This window comes from Anoplopoma fimbria, chromosome 11, assembly GCF_027596085.1.
Source record: "Anoplopoma fimbria isolate UVic2021 breed Golden Eagle Sablefish chromosome 11, Afim_UVic_2022, whole genome shotgun sequence".
In the NCBI taxonomy this organism is placed as follows: domain Eukaryota; kingdom Metazoa; phylum Chordata; class Actinopteri; order Perciformes; family Anoplopomatidae; genus Anoplopoma; species Anoplopoma fimbria.
In genome coordinates this window covers 23,521,495-23,540,801 of record NC_072459.1, presented here as the reverse complement: position 1 = coordinate 23,540,801, position 19,307 = coordinate 23,521,495, and the positions used below count along the sequence as shown (strand labels likewise).

At 38.6% G+C, this 19,307-nt stretch overlaps 1 protein-coding gene across 1 annotated transcript; it reads left to right on the top strand.

Annotated features, from left to right (window-relative positions):
• The first annotated feature begins 1,412 nt into the window (after positions 1-1,412).
• gucy2ca (guanylate cyclase 2Ca) lies at positions 1,413-16,841 on the top strand. Its single transcript, XM_054607813.1, has 27 exons — positions 1,413-1,623; positions 3,396-3,508; positions 4,190-4,257; positions 4,344-4,562; positions 4,665-4,783; positions 5,549-5,648; positions 5,822-5,933; positions 6,023-6,164; positions 7,682-7,767; positions 7,848-7,962; positions 8,485-8,566; positions 8,895-8,988; positions 9,513-9,575; positions 9,692-9,763; positions 10,193-10,297; positions 11,135-11,221; positions 11,628-11,760; positions 12,114-12,251; positions 12,378-12,466; positions 12,624-12,715; positions 13,158-13,316; positions 14,217-14,409; positions 14,707-14,881; positions 15,601-15,699; positions 15,817-15,911; positions 16,042-16,118; positions 16,470-16,841. Exons 1-27 carry the CDS (start codon positions 1,413-1,415, stop codon positions 16,675-16,677), a joined length of 3,246 nt encoding a protein of 1,081 aa, XP_054463788.1. The 3' UTR covers positions 16,678-16,841.
• Positions 16,842-19,307: the final 2,466 nt, after the last annotated feature.

Genomic DNA, 19,307 nt, shown 5'->3' with positions numbered 1-19,307 from the left:
GACAATGCTTGTTAGTCGGATACATTCATAGTTGGTTTTGGTCTATTCAGGAGATTTGTTGATAATAGAAAATATATAAGATCACTATCATTTAAGCAAAACCTGTTAATCAGAACACTGCTATGATAAACCAGGTGTGATAATTATGATCATCGTAATAATTACTTTATCATGTTGTAATGCCATTATTAGCATGCATATGTAAACGCTTTAATGATGTGTTTAAGCTAAGAGTACAGACTGTTTTAACTTGTATTAGCCTGTATTTTCACAAGCAGGTGCAATTTTGAATATACCATAAAATATTTTTGATGCATTTAACCAAACTTTAGAGGCTCTCCTCTACCCAAACAAACAAAAGTAAAAGGCACTGATTGCACACTAACACTTTTCATTTGTTTTGTAAAGATTAAAGCTGCTTTCCTCAAAATGAGTTGACACTGGTTTATGAGCAGTTTGGCCAAGACTTTTATAGGCTTAATCCACCCTGCTTTTATAGCAGACAATATTTATCAGCTCCACACAAGCCTTCACTTTTATTGCCTCCAATGACCTTTGCCCCTCTCACTATGAAAGCTTTCCCCGCCTCTTCTTCGAACAAAGAATCTTTAGAACACACCAGATTGTGTAAAACAAAGGCAAAATATTATTTGAACTGATTCCACTGTCTACGTTTATGTTTTATTGTTGCCAGTCTACAAGTGATGAGTACAATGAATCTACTATTGTCAAATAAAGAGCCAACAAAGATACTGATGTTTTATTCTTACACTTACAGCAGGTAATGACAGACAAAAAAGAAAAGGGATAATGTGAATAATCTTTGATGTTATTCAGACAGGAGATGTAATGTGGAGGCAGGCCTTAGCTTAATGTTTACAAACAGGATGAATTATGGTCTTAATAAGTCTAAGTGAGGTGTCAGTCCAGATGGAGTGTGGGAGTCTTTTTCCTGCCCTGCCCTCCGTCTGAATGGTGCACCGACTGTCACTTGACTGTTGTTCATTAACGTATGGAGGACAGGCAAACCAGACCGCACCAAGGTGGAGGATTATTGATCTCAGGCACGCACTAAAGGAACAACTGCTGTGTAACCTGCCATTTATTCTTTTGTATTTACTAAAGTGGTTGTGTGGCAGATCTCAGAAAAAGGTTTTTTTATCTTCTCGTGACTGGATGCTGGACACTGAATCAAGAGACAGTGAGACTTCTGCTTATTCACTGAAGAGTCCTGTTCGCTCTTGTTATTTGGCCCATTTTCGTCAATTGAGGGGATCTGTTCAGGTGCTCGAATGTAAACACCTGCCTTCAGCCTTCTGTTTGTCAGGACAGGTTTTTGTATTTTTTGACATGTAGAAACTTTGGAAAAGACACAAAATTCTGAGGGAAACAGGAAAATCTCACAGAACAACATGTACAGCTCACGCAGTTTGCCTTACCTCGGAGTGTTAATAGTGGCAGTGGTCGCCAACACAATGCTGGAAGACTGTTTGTCATCGAACCATACATACACCATGAATGTTGTGCTGCTGGAGGACAACACTTATGGGTGGAGTCGACCGTTTGTTCAGGCAGCCGTGGAAAAAGCAATTGAAAAGGACGAGCAGGAGAATAAAAACCATGGTAAGGACTGATAGTTCACAAATAAGACCTTACAGACAAATATAATCTGATGTGATCTGCAAAGAAATGACTTTACAGCAGCCAATAAAAAAACAAATGGTTTTAAAAATGAAAACAAGAAACTAAGAAAACTGAAATTAAGAATTTAAGGATCAATCCTAACAGTCACAAAGAGCCAATGTTAGACTGTTTGAAAAGCTGAAAGTGAAGTAATAGAAGCTTCTAGAAAACCATTAAACTACAGAAATACAAGGTCAAGAGGGTTCAAAATATGTATGCACTTTTTCTCTGCATCCTGTTGAGTAAGTTACTTCACAATTATGTAAATGATAAAATAATTTGGAGGATGATAAAGAATTAAAATGTAATTTATAAACCAAATCTGCCAAAGATGTTGTTTAGTTTGTTCATGGAATATGAGATCTCATTTGGATTAAGAGGTTATTTAAGACTTTGTTGGATAAAGCTTTTTACAGATAAATAACTTTTTTTAATAGATTTACAAAATGATTAGGCTTTAGAACTGAATTTCAAATTAATTTATCTAAATTTTATTAACACTTTAAAAACATGCCTACAGCGTGTTTCTCAAATATTGGGGGTCTAGACAGGGACTTTTGGGTTGGGTGTCCTTTGATATATTTCAGTAGTAGTGCTGATTTTGGTACCAATACCAAACAAAACCTTTTTCAGTACAGAACTTTCAGAAATATAAACTTTGAACAGAATTATAAACTCTTAACACAAGTAGCCGTACAATAACTTTGCCTTAACAATAGACACTGCAGTTTTAAAGGCCAAGAAATAACTTTAATGCTAAGTTAAATACAACTTAAGGATCAAAGAATAAGTAAAAAAGACCTGACATTCAATGTAAGTCAGTTCTTGACAGTATTTGATGAACTATGGACGCGTTCTAGTTGGTACAAAAAAGTATTGGGGTTTGGTTTGATACTAAACCCTAAAGGTGCATACTGTACTGTATGTGCATATACAGTGATTGATCTTGTTGTAGATGCATTCAACAAAAAACATGTTTAATACACTTAAAAGAATCCAACACAGTCTCCTTGTTACATTATGTCTTTTGTATCCTAACATGTGTAGAGATAGAAAACATCCAAATGTACCAAACTGACAATTAACAGCTGGGCTTTCCTAACTCTTCGAGATTATTCGATAGATGTCAGCCGGCTCACGAGCTAAAAAGATACATGTCATTTTTTAAGCTGTTTATGGCATATTTTCCTAGTTTGGCAGAAGTTAACTGTTTCTATACCTACCCTTAGTGTTTGTACTCAGCTATAGACAAAAAATTGTGGGACACAAATCTCTCTCCTGAACACACGGAAACTGTACAACTTGTCATCTATATAAGTCTGTACAGCAAAGAAGCATTTCATTTAAAATCTGAAAGTAGCTGAAATAAGTTATTGATCTCTTTAGATGTGTACTTTTCACACAACAAGAAAGCTAATTACAGCTAAATGCAGCATAAACCAGTGGTTTATGCTGCCACCTAAATGCTAGGTCTTCGTACTTTAGACGGCTTTGGGAGTCCTGACCTTCAGTTGGGAACCACTAGCACAAACTTTCTAACACAAAATTCCTCTTTATAATATTCAGCATTTTTCTTGCCACTGCTGTAAAATTAAAGCCTGCATTTACACCAGTGGGCGATAAAGTCAGTCTAATCTAATCTTACCAGCCCAAAGAGATTAATGAGCTAATTTTTTATATTAATTACTCTTATCTTCTTTCCATGACGCAAGGTTTAGACTTCAAGTTGACGGCGAACTACAACGGCTTTGACACAACCATGTACAACCGCCAGGGCTGTGGGAGCAGCACCTGTGAGGGAGCGGCAATACTCAAGATGCTGCATGTGAGTGTGGCCAAAAGATGTCAAAAGATGAGATACCTAAAGAGTGTTTAGAGTGTTTCTTTTAGTGCATACATTTAGGTCAAATCAATCAAGGGTGTTGTGGTAGAAATGTTTTTGGGAAAGAGGCACTGAGAAGCTTAGAGAAATAAGTGAGCTATTGTTAATCATGATTAGATTCAAGGGATTCAACTTTATTGTGTGGTTAAGTGCACAGTTATAACGCTGTATGTTCCTTTTTTTTGGTTTATCATCCCTAGATGACTCTTTAGCTGGCACAGTTGCATGTCAACTGCTCCATGACAGAGTGGATATCCTGGCTCAGTTAAATATTTAATTATAAATGAGTCATTTCTTCAAACTATATCCAGGGCAGTTACAAAGGCCCAAATGTCAATCATCAAAACTCCAACATTAGAAGTCATTTTATTTTGCTGTCAGCGCCTAACAGGTCAATGATAAACCAAGTCTCTGCAGACTGACCATTTTGCATCAAACATTATCACGTTTGCAGGGGTGGCAATTATAGTAGTAGATGGCAGAGATGCAAATATCTCCACTTCTAAGTGTAGTTACCTTATCTATACCCGGGCAGTGGTAGCGCTGTGGTTTCACACAATAAGTGACACACTAATAATGTCTCTGTGATGACAGAATATCTACATGCGTTGTATCTTTCTGCAGAGTAAGGATGAGGTTGGATGCGTCATGCTGGGGCCTTCCTGCACATATGCCACCTTCCAGTTAGTGGAGTGAGTATGACTCAGTTTCTGTTTGATTATCTACAACAAAACAACTGACTGATTTGTGACTTTTTGACCCCCATTATCCACCTCAGTGATGAAATTGGCCTGAACCTGAGCATTCCCATCATCTCTGCTGGGAGTTTTGGCCTCTCGTGTGACTATAAACCCAAACTGACCCGAATTCTACCTCCAGCACGCAAGATCTCAGACTTATTATTCAACTTTATGTTAAAAGATTTGCCATTTAAGGATGTATGGAAGCAGGTCTACGTCTACAAGAAGTCCAGCAACGTAACTGAGGACTGCTTTTGGTGAGACAACACAGGCTGCAGTTCACACGATTGACCTCTGCAGCTTTGTTCAGAACTAAAGCATGTGTTGTTTTTTGTTTCTTCTACTTGCCTTTTCCACAGGTACATCAACGCATTGGAAGCAGCCTCTGCCAACTTTGCCACAAACACAAACAGAGAGATGTTGCGTGGGGAGGTTGAACTTAAGAATGCATTCACCAATAAGAAAAGACTCAGCAACAGTGAGTGTTTTGTTGTCTATTTGAGTTTTATTTGAACACATCAAGCATTTCTTCCTGAGCTGTCATTCGTTAAACAAAGCTTAAACTCAAAAGGTTTATGTTGATATGAAAAACATCATCTAATATCTACATCTGTGGGGGTGTAAACTATTTAATCTGAACAGTCACAACATTAGTGTGGATGGGGTTGAACAGGAAACCAGTTTAGCTCCAAATCTAGTACAGTTAGTGGGCTAAAATGTGGCCAAATTGTTACAGCCCTAACAAAACTTCAACAGGGTAAACGAGAAGAAAGAAACTGTAGCTAAAGGCCTGTCTCTAATATACGTCTCATTCAAATAAAGCTGGCAACAGTACTCTGCAGTTGAGGCACTGTTCACTATATTATGAGAATTAACATTAGTTGATAGTTGTTAGTTGAGATGACTAGCATCATAACTAGCGTTACATTTTTTTTAAGCTAGGGTAGCACACCCACAGCCTAACTGCAACTATGCAATCATTTTTATTTGGGCTACATAATTCTATCTATAGATATTACTCCCAGAGTCTAGGCAATATAGCTACTCGTCCCTGTTTGCCTGATTTTATTTTTATTTAGTTTTGGATTAATGATCAAGACAAAGGTAACAAAATGTGAAATACTGAGAAGGTTGGGGCAGGCTGTGTGAGTGTGTGTGCGTCAAAACAAGATGTAATGTTACAATTTATGAAAGTAGCATTACTTCAAGTGTTTTTAAGTTGTTCTAAAATGCTCTATTCCAGTTTTCATCTTATGTGGGAGCCCTGATGACATTGTTTCAATAAAGGGGATGGTGGGCCAGATTGATGAGGAAATCATGTTCATTCTCCTTGATATTTACAAGTAAGCTGGTCTATGATTTCACCATTTTGCCCATACACTGTGACCATGGAGTTTCATGAGGCATTTCAGTGTAAAACAAGAAATCAGAATAAACTGTAAAATATCTAGAGATGGGACATTTTGAATGTATAGAAGTAAGACTGTTCACAGTTACACCATTTATCTTCCTCCAGTCCTGAGTATTATATCAACACAACATCCGGTAAGGACATGCAGGATGTACTGGTGATCACTCTGCCACAGAGGGACTACATCTATGGATCAAACTCAACTTACAACGACACGGTGAGCAACATCTTACAAAAAACGGTGTATGGTAATGGTTCTTGCATCCGGCTTTGACTGTTTGGTCTATCTTTCTATCTAATGGGCAGAGAAATGACTATGTGGCCGGGTATCATGATGGGACTCTGCTATTTGGCAAAGTGCTCAGAGAGCAGATGCTCAGCAAGCGACAAAATGGATCCTATGATGTGCCTCCGGGTGACAACCCTTTTGTTAATGTCTCCTTTGACGGTGCGTATGATCAGTGACAACTCAAGGTTAGCAATACTATGGGAGGAAAAATAACAATGCAAAATAAACAAATTTGATAAACTACGTTCCTTGCTCTATGGCTAGTATATTGTTGCCTGGCAATGCAGTCGTGAGATGATTAGAAAACTGTTCTGTACCATGTGTACAAGGATGAACCAACCCTTGAAATTTGCCACGGTTGACTTCATCAGTGTGATGCTGTGCATGTCTTGCAATGTGAGATTAGATGAAAAGTACATTTGGAGGGTAACTTTGATATTTTTCAACCTATATTCCCATGTTTTTGTGTCTGAGTGACAAATGGGGACAACATTTTAAAAAATTGGTCAAGTACTAAGGGAGAGTGCTTCAGCTGGCAGACATTAAATGTGCTGCTATGTAATAGCTCGGGGGAACACTCAACATAAATGTGTGTTCACTAAAAGTGCTTGTTTTTCCCCAACAGACTTAGGATGTTATTGTAAGTGAGTGACAAGAGAAATTAAATGTTCTTCTTACTTCTCAGGGCGAGATTAACAATTTATTTCTCTGTAAGGTCATTTTCATAATGTTTCGGACACTTATAATAAAAATCTGAGCCTGTCAGTGGCACAAATACATTTTTTTAGAGGAAGTACACTCATTGAAAGATAGGAGTTTCTCCAAGTGATAACATTGCAACCCATTCAACGTCTGCTGTCTTCAGTGTCCTCCCTCACTACTGGACCAATTTCAAAACATTGTCCTGATAAGTCACTTAAAGACAAAAACATAGGCTCCAGGTTGAAAAATAACAAAATTACCCTTTAATTAAGCAAGACCCAACCAAATTGACACGGCCATTTTCATTGTATCCAGAATTGCATAATGTTTGTTATTTTGGAAGGCAACTCTGATGTCCATCAAGGCACCATCTGAGTGTCTTGAAAATGCAATACTGTAAAATTATTGCGATGCTTGATGTTAGATTAGACATTTAATTGATTGGATTGGCAACAGTTTTCATAATCAGGTATAATTAAAGTATAATTTTTCAAGCAAAAATGGCAAACATGTGATGTGGACCCAGCATCTCAAATGTAAGGATTTACTGCTCTTTTCCTTGTTTTACAATATAGTAAACTAAAATCCTTGAAGGTATGTAATGTCTGTCAGGTATAAAAAGCTATATGAGAAGGTCACCTTGGACTCTTTGAACAATTAATTGATTAATCAAGAAAAATAATTGTGAATGAAAAGAAATGTTAATAGCATACTTGTCGTATTTTATGACTTGTTTCATTAATATGAGCTTTTTCATGATAAACAAATACAAAGCAAATGCTAATGCCACTCATTACGTTTTCAGATTTTTTTGACAAATTCCGCCATAAAACATTTTGCAGCTGATTCAATAACATACAATCATACATTTAAATTGAAATTATGCCATGTCCAGGGAATTCAAAATGCTTTGTTTGTTGTTCGTGTGTGTACGCGCGTGTGTGTGTTGATTTATGTGTGTGTGCTTCAAGCAGGCATGGGAGGACACTATGTGCTTGATGAGTACGGTGACAGAGATGTTAACTTCTCAATGATTTACACATCAACCGTCACTGGCAAGGTGAGACTTTTGTCCATTCAGCAGTTGGCAGAGTCAATGTAAACATTTGTTTTTAATACTTTGCCTTGGTCTCTTTCCAGTACGAAACCCTGTTGGTATTTGACACATCGCAAAATGACACCATAATGGTGGAGGCAAACCCCGCCCTGTACTGGAATGGTCACCTACCTCCTGACGTGCCAAAAAATCCAAATGGTAACACACACAAACACACTGAGTCTGAAGATTGCTAACTCCATACAGCACAGTTTCTCTCTGGTCTGTAACTCTAATATTAGATCCTATTCATTTCATGAACTCACAGCATAGTTTTTGCGTGCATGCGTGTTTGAGATTTCCCATGTAGGGTCCCTGCTGCAAGTCTGAAAAGCTTTAACACACAGGGCACAAAAAACCTCTTTAAAATCTGAAGACATGATTTATAGATATAGTCTTATGTCATTGTTTCTATTCCCGGTACAACTGTAAAACCTTTTCTCAATGCCACTGTGTGTGTGTGTGTGTGTGTGTGTGTGTGTTTGCTCCTGAAGGCCATCGGTGTGGACTGGATGATGAATGTTAGTTAGAGTCTGATGGTGGCACCTTGATGGTAGCCTGTCATCAGTGTGTGAATGGGTGAATGATATGTAACATACTACTGACTGTAAGTCGCTTTGGATAAAAGCGTCTGCTAAATGACTGTAATGTAATGTAATGTAATGTAATGTGTGTTTCCAGACTTAGATATGCAGGACGTGATTGTGATCGTTCTCAGTCTCAGTGTTGTTGTGGTGACAGCCATCGCTCTCATCTTCTACAGGTAAACGGCAGCTGTATCACACTACATGTAGAACTTTAGCATCACTAGGCATAAAGCTGATTTTGTTAGTTACATTTTTAGTTCAAAATGTTTTGGATGTTGGAGCAACAAAATTTGGTTTAAATTTAAACTCAGGAAACTGAAGAACCAGAAGAATTAGTGCTTCCTCCACGTTTATGTTTTGTTCATTGAGGCGTATACATGTAGTGTGACTGGATGCATTGTGAAAACGAAACAGTTATCCCACAAATATCCCTTGTGCTCAATATGTTATATATATATAATATGTTTTTATTGTGTGTGTGTGTGTGTGTGTGAATAATGTTAGGCAGAACAGGAAAGAGCGTCTTATGCAGAAGAAGTGGTCTCACATCAACCCGCATCTGATTGGTCCGCTGGATGAGAAGGAGGTCTCACTGAAGGTAAACAGTCGCTTCAAACAACTGTTTCCTACATGTTCCATGCATGGGTTGGCAAGCTTTCCTATGATGAGTGTCACTTTAATAAGATGAAGACAACCGGTGTGCCGTCAGCATTTGTTAACGCACATGCAATTTAGTTAGTTACCCTATTGTTGGAAGTTTGACCTTTTTTGTAATATAATTATACAGTTGTAGGCCTATTATTTGCATAGGATCCCTTTGCTTAGTTGCTCATTCACAATTCACAACCGTTCTGTGACTTCCTGACAATCAGCGTTTTTTTATGGGGACATAGCATCCACCATGAGTATTAAACTCAAGTACGTTATCAGTTTATTGAAAATGCAAAGTTTGGTTATAGACCTTGTCCTGACATTGACCACATCTGTCATCCAGCAGTCTTTGGAGGTTTACTGAGTTCAATACTTTCTTTTACATGATGTATACTCAAATTTTCATGAAATCATATCGAGCAAGATCAGGATATGAAATCAGATAAGTGTGTGTGCATGTGTGTGTAACAGATTGATGAAGATAAGAGGAAGGACAGCACATTCTTCAATCATCGAGGCCGCTATGACAAAAAGGTACCAATATTCCAGCTTCCAAAAATCAATATTTAGTCATAAAAAGAACACAAAAAGAGATGATGATGTATTTTCACTCACTGTTTATATCTGTCTTATTTCTCCATATTCTTCAGCCCGTAATCTTGAAAGAGTTGAAACAGACAGACGGAGACTTCACAGAGGACCAGAGGATTGAGCTGAACACTGTAAGAAACCACTGTATTATGCCTCTTTTTTTAACTTTATATGTAACACATTAAGAAATCGTTCATGTTACATTTACACAATTCTTTCCCAACATACTTTTCAATGAAAATAGATGGTGATTTCTGTCAGTTTAGGATGTTCCAAGCCATGGAAGTTATTTCTAGCTTTGTTAGCACATGAAGACATGAATATTCCTGCTTATCAATTAGATATTTTGCTTGGTCATAGTGATAAGATTAAAATATATTGAATAAAAGAGCATTTTACTCTTTAACATAATATGATTGACAAGTTTCTTTTTAATACATTCATGTCTCTGGCTTTAGATAACATGTATTTGTCATTTCTGATGTCATAGCAGGAAAGTGTGGTTTAACCCTTTCTGTCCAACTTCCCTGTCCCTTCCTGTCACTGCCTCCATGTTTCAGCTGCTGCGTATAGATTACTACAACCTGACAAAGTTCTACGGCACAGTCAAGTTTGAGTACGGGGTGTTTGGGGTGTTTGAGCTCTGTCAGAGGGGCTCCCTCAGGGTAAGAACTTCACTCACACGGTCCCGTTGTCTGGCTCCTTCCCTTCAATATCAGAGCGTGCTGGAAGTCAATAATTTTATATTCAGATCCACAAATTTGATCAACATTGCGAGAGAGGACCTTTTTGATCTTTTCACTATTTTGTCATTGACTACTATGCTTACTTAAACTAAATACCTGTATCATGTATCCCAAGATAGTCTTCAATCAATAAAAAAAGATCATATTTATTCAGTTAACATAAATATTCTAAGAATATTGTGATTTATAGTTAAAATCGTTTTGTCTAGCTGTTTGGCTGACTGAAATGCTTACATTAGAGACCTTGCTTTTTCTCATAGTAACTGTTTTTTGTTCCCCATATTTTTTGCTTTTATCATCTCCCTCTTATCTCCTTCAGTATTTTAATAAACATCTGCTTGTATTATCTTTTAAATGCATTTTAAAGCTCTTTAAACCTCCTTTGTGAATCATTCAACTGTGTTGTATACTCTGGTGCAATGATGATTTAACCTTATATTACATGACTACAGTACGGACAAACTTGTTTATGACAGTGCTCAATGGCCCTTTTTTCACTGTTCACAATGACTTCACTGTTCATTTGATAAGTCTTAGACACAGAGTTTAAAGATCACTAATAGTGTGTGTATAAATGCACGTAGTCACACACACCCAAACACACACACACACACACACACACACACACACACACACACACACACACACACACACACAAACACCAACGTTTCACAGTTCCCTTAACTGATTAAAGCATGTACGCAGAATAGTAAAAGTGAAAAATATTAACTTGTTTAACCTGTTTTTTTCGCCCAGTACATTCTGAATGACCGGATCTCATACCCAGATGAAACCTTCATGGACATGGAGTTCAAGATATCAGTCATGTATGACATAGCAAAGGTATTTTCTACTAAAGGTTTTTTTTTTGTGGGTATGTCATTTATTTATGCACTTAATCAAATAGTATCAATATGAATTCCACATCATTATCTATCACTCTAGGATTAATTTTCCTTCAGGGATATTTATTCAAATTCAGCAGCATTTTCCTAATTGACATGGCCATAATTTTTTAAAGGTTTTCAAAGATAATCAGTTTGCTCAGTGTGTTTTACTCAACCTCATTTACAATGCATTTCAAAAAGTGTTGGGGGATATTATACATTACATTACATTACAGTCATTTAGCAGACGCTTTTATCCAAAGCGACGTACAATAAGTCTATTCAACATAGGTATTCATGTTCACAACAACTCTGTATAACCATCCTAGTCACTACTGTCCTCCCGTTTTGTCTATATACAGGGCATGTCATATCTCCACTCTAGTAACATTGAGGTCCACGGTCGCCTCAAGTCCACCAACTGTGTGGTCGACAACCGCATGGTGGTCAAGATCACTGATTTTGGCTGTCACACCATCCTGAGGCCAGGCAGAGGTGAGAGAGTTTTTCAACATCACAAAGGTTGATTTTTCATTACAACACTGAAATAGAGTCAGCCTCTCCCCTCTCCTCTCCTCTCCCCCCTCTCTCCTCCTCTCCTCTCCTCCCCTCTCCTCTCCCTCTCCTCTCTCCTCCCCCTCTTCTCCTCTCCCTCTCCCTCCTCTCCCTCTCCCTCCCCTCCCTCTCCTCCCCTCTCTCTCCTCTCTCCTCTCCTCTCCTCTCCTCTCCCTCTCCTCTCTCTCCTCTCCCTCCCTCCTCTCCCTCCTCTCCTCTCCTCCCCTCCTCTCCTCCCTCTCCTCTCCTCTCCTCTCCTCTCCTCTCCTCTCCTCTCCTCTCTTCTCCCTCAGACGTGTGGACGGCCCCGGAGCATCTTCGTAAAGATGGGGTGTCTCAAAAAGGCGATGTCTACAGCTATGCCATCATTGCTCATGAGATCGTCATGAGGCGGAGCCCGTTCTACACACAGTACTGCTCTGATCCTACAGGTAGGCCTGGATAATTTGGCACACCATTACACTGCAATTAACAACATAACAAAACATACTCTGTCAGTGCAAGACAGTTTACAGACCTGCTCGCATTAATTATCTTAATATCATCCAAACCCTCAGAGAAGATCTACAGAGTGCATTATCCCAGTGAGATGAACATCTTCAGACCTGACCTCAACTTTGACGGCGCATCAGAAAGAGAAGTCGAGGTAAGAGAGCAACCAAACACAAAGGTTTGCTGTTACAGTCACACACTCTTAGCATGGTGGATTATAAAATAAAGCTGCTTGGAAGTAAGTAACAAAAAAAAAGCCATACACTAATCCCTCTATTTCTCTCCTTGTCCGTGTGTTTGTGTGTATTCAGCTTTTCACACTGATAAAAAACTGCTGGGATGAAGACCCCGAAAGAAGGCCAGATTTTAAGAGAATAGAGTTAACTCTGGGTAAGATTTTCAGGTACGTAAACACCACACATTCATTTAGGCAGACTTTCAATTATTTCACTAACACACTTCATAGTCAAATATAAGTGGACACAAGGAAAAAAATATGTGGAAACCAGAGCATTACACCCATACGTGTAGTACAGGCCGGTCAAGTTATTCCACACCAAAAGCACAATTTTGTCTTAATTTGTGATTTGAGGCTATACAAATTACTGTACTCAACTGTAGTGGTGAAAAATATCACTATATGCTGTGGAATTAAAGTTTCCAATAATTGGAACTAAAGTGCCAAAACTATGAGGAATGGGAATGTCCACATACTTGTGGACATTTCTGTGTATGTAATCCTGTTTATTGAGATTGTTCCTACTGAACTATACCTATAATATGATTATTTCATTAGGTAGCACAAATGGTGTTTGTAATGTTGAATGTTTTTTCCTTTGACACAGTAACCTGCACAACCAAGCCAGTGAGACATACATGGACAACCTGATCCGTCGCCTGCAGATGTACTCCAGGACTCTGGAGCATCTGGTGGAGGAGAGAACCTCTTTGTACAAAGCTGAGAGGGACAGAGCTGATCGCCTCAACTTTATGCTACTTCCTGGGTAGGCTTGTACTGTATCTGCTGATCTGTTACAGAGGGTGACAGAAAACATGCTGCACAGGTCTTTTTTTACAAAGGATCAAATGTTAATTGTTTAAAAGGCTCAAACCGACAAACGAATAAGCAATTATCACCTGACTCTGCAGTTCCCCTCAGAGCATTTTAGTCTTTATAGGTTTGTTGGTTTTGGTATTATGGCCCACAAAAACAAAGTTAAGTCAACTTCCGTTCCCTCAAGCAGAGGGACAAGGCACATGTGTTGTATCAGGTGAATTTTATTGAAAAATGCTAATAAATCCACTATGCTCTACCTGCCCAGCACCAAACTATAGACAGGGCTAACACAGTGGCTAAAGATATGTGCTTTAAGAGTTGGTGGAGACATAACAGAGCATAAAGTAGTGTGAATTTTGAACTTAAATTGTCCTGTAGCTTGAAACACAACTGAACATGAATGCTAATGTTGCTGTTTATCTGCTGGATGTGTAAATAGTATAAAACACTGAATAGCCTTCTATTTAGGACTTTTTGATTCATCTCTTTTTTTTTTCTTTTTTCTTTTTTTCCCCTCTATTGTATCGTGTTTTTTTTTAATCGCATTTCATAAATCCTGGAAGCAGGGGACTTTTTGCAAGGGGTTGTTTGGAAATGTTTCCAGTTTTTCAACAAAAATTTCATACAATATGAACTTATTTATACTGTGATTAAAAACATTTACTTTCCTAATTTTCGTTCCCCTTTGGTAGTAATAGTCTTTGTCTTTCCCGCCACGTGGAGGCAACAAGTGCCTGATGACCTACCGCTCAAGGCAAAGCGTTATTTGCATGTACATGTCATATTCCCTTACCCTAAATGTAACTGACAGAAATTAACATCATTATTTTTCCCTTTCTGTCCTCAGCCCTGTGGTGCGTTCACTGAAGGAGACGGGCAGAGTGGAACCAGAGCTGTTTGAGGAGGTATCCATCTATTTCAGTGACATTGTGGGATTCACCACACTCTGCCACTACAGCACCCCCATGGAGGTGGTAGACATGCTCAACGACATCTACAAGAACTTTGACAGCATCCTTGACCACCATGATGTCTACAAGGTATTTAAGTGTGACAGTCTGAATTCATGCAACCAGTCAGTCAAAGAGCAGGCAGCAGAGTGGTGAAAGTTAAGCTCAAAGTTAAGGTGTAAGGCAGGATGTTTCTTATGTTTTTCTGGTTGTATTTATTTTAGTATTTCTAATAACTATCTTGTGAGATAGAACTTAGATTTGGACTCGTTCAACAATAATTTAAAACTTTGAGGTTCAAGTTAGAGTTAGTTTTTCATGTTTACTGAATACAGCTAATGAATTCAAAAAAAATATTAATAAAGCTATTCATGTTTTGTCTCTCAGGTTGAAACAATAGGAGATGCGTACATGGTTGCATCAGGTTTGCCAAAACGCAATGGTGACAGGCATGCAGTGGATATTGCCCATATGGCCCTGGACATCCTGGCATTTGTAGGGACATTTGAGTTGCAGCATCTGCCTGGCATCCCTCTGTGGATTCGGATTGGTGTGCATTCAGGTAACAGGAAGTCAACAACAAGCAAACATAAGTGAAACCTTATTCAATCGACCTTGTCCTCAGTCTCTCATCTTTTTTTTATTTTACAAACAAGCTAAAATTAAGTTCTCTGTCTGTAGTTTACTGTTTTATCTTAGTTTGTTCTTGTAAACTTCTCTACTGGCTGAGACAAAGCAGACAGGAGGACAGAAGAAATGGCTGATGCTGTCTGATGTCTGTGTTTTTCATTATTGATTTTTATCATTTATAAACAAATATATGTTTTTAAAAGCAACCATTTAGTGATGAAGAACAGAGTATTTATAAGAGCAGCTCCATGCAGTAATACAAACCTAAATATACTTATCCTAATTTACTTAGATGATTCAAACGTATAAACAAATACCCAAATAGAGAAGATTATTTAAACAGCAGCTAATAAAATATTATAAAAGACTACATTTTATTACTACTTTAAAAATGTTTCACTAAGACACAACCAAAACCCCCTTTCTCCTTATCACAGATGTTATAAATAATCACATGTTTTGTTCAGAACATGGGAAATAGATAGTGTCAACAAATCTGTGATAACTGAGAAAATAAGAGTGAGGAATTGAAAAATGGAGGCACCGAGATAAACATGAGAGAGTACATTTTTTCAAATAGTTTTGATCCATTTAACTGAATGAAAATGAAAAGTAAGATATCTTTGCTTGTTTGTCTGTATTTGTGTTTAGGGCCCTGTGCAGCAGGAGTGGTAGGGAACAAGATGCCTCGCTACTGTCTTTTCGGAGATACAGTCAACACTGCATCACGCATGGAGTCCACGGGCCTGCGTAAGAGACAACCAACATTTTAACACAGTCACAATATTGGTGGTTTAGGGGAAGCTTCTAAGCTTTAAAGAGCTAAAGGTTTGACCCTTATGATTCTCCCTAATGTTGTCTTTCCAGCTCTGAGAATTCATGTCAGTCAGTCTACCATCAACATCTTGCAGAGGACAGACTGCAAGTTTGAGTATGAAGAAAGAGGAGAGACATACCTGAAGGTAAGCTGGGTTTGCTTTGGCTTTTTATATACTCATCAATCCAGTTGTTTTCATCAAATGTAAACTGTACAGATAATGGCTACTACTCTCATTTCCTTTGTGTCTGTGACCATTTGTACCTCACCCTCAGGGTAAAGGCAAAGAGATGACATACTGGTTAACAGGAGTGACTGGGGGGAAATACAACCTGCCGACACCACCAACAGCGTGAGTAAAACACTATCTCATATAAATAACTCCATGCTGAAAGATAAACCCAATCCCAACTTTTCCTTCCAGCTCACTATTGATTAACTGTGTTCAGTTACAAAACAACAATGAGCGTATTAGGAATTTGGGACACAATCCATTATAATGCAATGAATAAATGAATGTAATTATTATCAGCATTTAATGAAGCTAAAAGGCTTGCAGTTATAACCCACCCTAATGTAGCAGAAGCAGAAATTGTTCAAGCTTGACAGAGCTTTAGCACTTGTAGTATATTAACATAATTTCAGCCATTTTTGCATAGTCTTACATTTGCATCCATTGTCCAAAATAATCCTCATGTTACAGGGAGAACTTCCAGCGGCTCCAGCAGGATCTGGCAGAGATGATCGTGTCCAGTCTGGAGAACCGTAGAGTTGGGAGCGAGGGCTTTAAAAACAGGAAGACCCTGTCCACCAAAGTCCGTCTGAGAGAGACCAACAGCATCCTGCAGGGGAACAGCCTGCCAGAGTACTTCCACCTGGCTGTCACTGACAACCCCAGTACCTACCTGTGATGAGGGGAGCTTCCGTACAAAACTGGCCAAGAAGTAGACGTCATAGAAATATGTCATAGCCTGCACCTGTCTGAATCAGCACCGCTGGGTTTGTTTGAGTGAAGCGGAGCAGCTGTGGGACAAGCAGGCGTGTTGAAAGTGAGACTTGTGTGTTGATGTAATGATAAACGGTCCAGCATCAGAGTCTCAGTTGTCTCTTTACCCTTTGACGCTTCCCTCTCTCAACACCATCTCTCTTACACAAAATGAACTGTTTATAAGTCAACCTTTTGTTAAAAGGAAAAATCCACCCTCAGATTTTCTCTGTATTTTTCAAGATGTTTGTCAAGTTTTTGTTGTGGTGGATGAAGTGGTATAATAAGCCTCCTCCTTTTTTATTGAGTGGAACTGAAACATTTAAACTCAACATCAATGTAGCTATGTCATCACATTTGCACTTTTATCCATGAAAGTTAGAAATAAATAAACTGGCCCTAAAGAATCGCAAACACATCGGCAAAATCTGCCAGTGTTGATTTTGATAGTGTCACTTGAGGGCGCCAATGTTTTACACTTTTTTAAACTAGAACTGTTTTGGGAGGATTTATCTTATATAATGTTTAAAATAAAAACAGCATGGGCTTGTGCTTCTTGTAATTTCTAACACACAAACATCACCTTCTCCTGCCCTGTGGACAATGATTAGTCACATCTTATTGTGGGAGTTCTCCTTTTAGAGCTATTAAAAACACATGGTCAGCTTTCTTCAAAAGGAATCCAAATAACGACATTGACTGTGCTCTTCTTAACTTTACTTTGACCAGTTCTCGGTTTATGTTTAGATATTGCCTGCAGGAAGCTTATTGATTGAGAAAGTTTGACAAAATTATTTACCGTGTAAATACCCTTTCCTGCTGGAAAGACAGTTAAACTATTTCCAAACTGTACTTGTAATAATATAGCTGAGATCTGAGAATATTTCTCTTTCACACCACAACGATACTACCTTGTTTTCAGAACATAAGAAATATTTCTGTAATGATTTTGGTCTTGCTTTTATTAAATGATGTTTGAAATATGGATCAGAGCAGTTTTTTTTGTTTGCAATAAAGTACAAGAAACTAAAAACAGTCTTACATGGTATAATTGGACACCAATCTACAAAATAACACTTGTGTTGCAGTGAAATGAAACAACAGTAGTAAAAATGTATATCAAAAACACAGAAGAAAGAAAAGGTAGAGGTAGAAAAGAAAAGTATCCGAAATTTGGATTTAACCAAAGTCCCCATACTGAGCAGAGCAGTGGCGAAAGTCCTACACAGTTTTAGTTGTAACTAAGACAGTGCCACCCAGCTCTGTGGCAGGAAGTGGAATCCTGTGTTCCCTTGATGAGCTGCATGTAGGCAGCCCTCTGACATCCTCTGACAAAGCATGCTCTGCAGGGTCCCTGCAAACGGTAAAGCCCTCCTCCCACTTTCTGCCTGTAAGGGCACCGGGCTGCAGGTGAGGGCAGGGTGAAGGGGCCCACGCTGCCCTCTGCAACCTCTCTGCCTGACAGTTTCTTTCTGAAGACGGCGGATAGCTTTTGGCAGGTGGCTCTGTTTTCCGAAGAGGCTCCTGTTGCAGTCCTGCTTCCTCTGCAACACAGGCAACTGAAACATGAGTATGTCACTGAATATTTTAATGTCACTGAATATCCAGACTGAATTGAATATAATGTGTGACAGGAGCTCCCTGAAGCGTGTGTGGACTGAAATTGATTACTGAACAAAATTGCAGACACCATTTACTTTAAGTCTAGTGAACCATTCTATATACAGTGGCTAAGAGAGTAAATGAAGCCTAATGGTCCCATAATAAAGAAAACACATAATATGACCAAATACCAAGCAACCACACACTGTCATATAACAATATCCCCCATACGTATATAATATCCCAGAGCTTCTAAAAACAAACAACAACAAAATCAAGCAAACATCATAGTACATCACTGTGCATTGTCTGTTCTAACAAGTAGCCTAACTGCACAACGTTGCAAATGGAAAATCTAAGTTTAGGAGTATAAATATAAATAAAATGTGTATTTAAACCTTCAATTAGTTTTCATGACATTCATACACATGCTTGTATATATTTCCAACAAGTGTTGTAAGAGGGCCAAAAAGACTTAATTTGGACAGCAATGTGCAGAGGAGGATTTTTATTTCGTTCCATTCATTATAGATTTTTAATTAAGACACCATCCGGTATGGAAATCTGACTTTGTGATCCCATTATTGGACTTTGCATAGGTTTTTTACGCCGCATGCCCTTCCCGAGGAAACACTCCCATTCACAGCGCCAGGTAGGGGAGATTTATGTTTTCACTGACGGGAGGAAACCGAGCAGCCTGAGGAAACCCATGCGAACACAGGGAGAACATTCAAACTCCTCACAGACGAGTCTTTGCCAATTTCAACCCGGAACAATACATATGGCCGGAAACGTCTTGCTGTGAGATGACAGTGCTAACCACTGCACCACCGTGCCGCAGTAAATTAATGGTATTCTCACATCTGTAAAACACGATATTCCTATATTAAGTCGACTAGCGTAAACAACACTTCTTAACATTACAAGCCAAGCATCAGACCTCTGCATTAAATC

Coding starts and splice junctions, on each gene's coding strand:
- gucy2ca (XM_054607813.1), top strand. CDS start 1,413: ATGTACAGCTCACGCAGTTTGCCTTACCTCGGAGTGTTAATAGTGGCA. Junction 3,509..4,189: donor CAATACTCAAGATGCTGCAT/GTGAGTGTGGCC, acceptor ATCTTTCTGCAG/AGTAAGGATGAGGTTGGATG. Junction 4,258..4,343: donor GCCACCTTCCAGTTAGTGGA/GTGAGTATGACT, acceptor TATCCACCTCAG/TGATGAAATTGGCCTGAACC.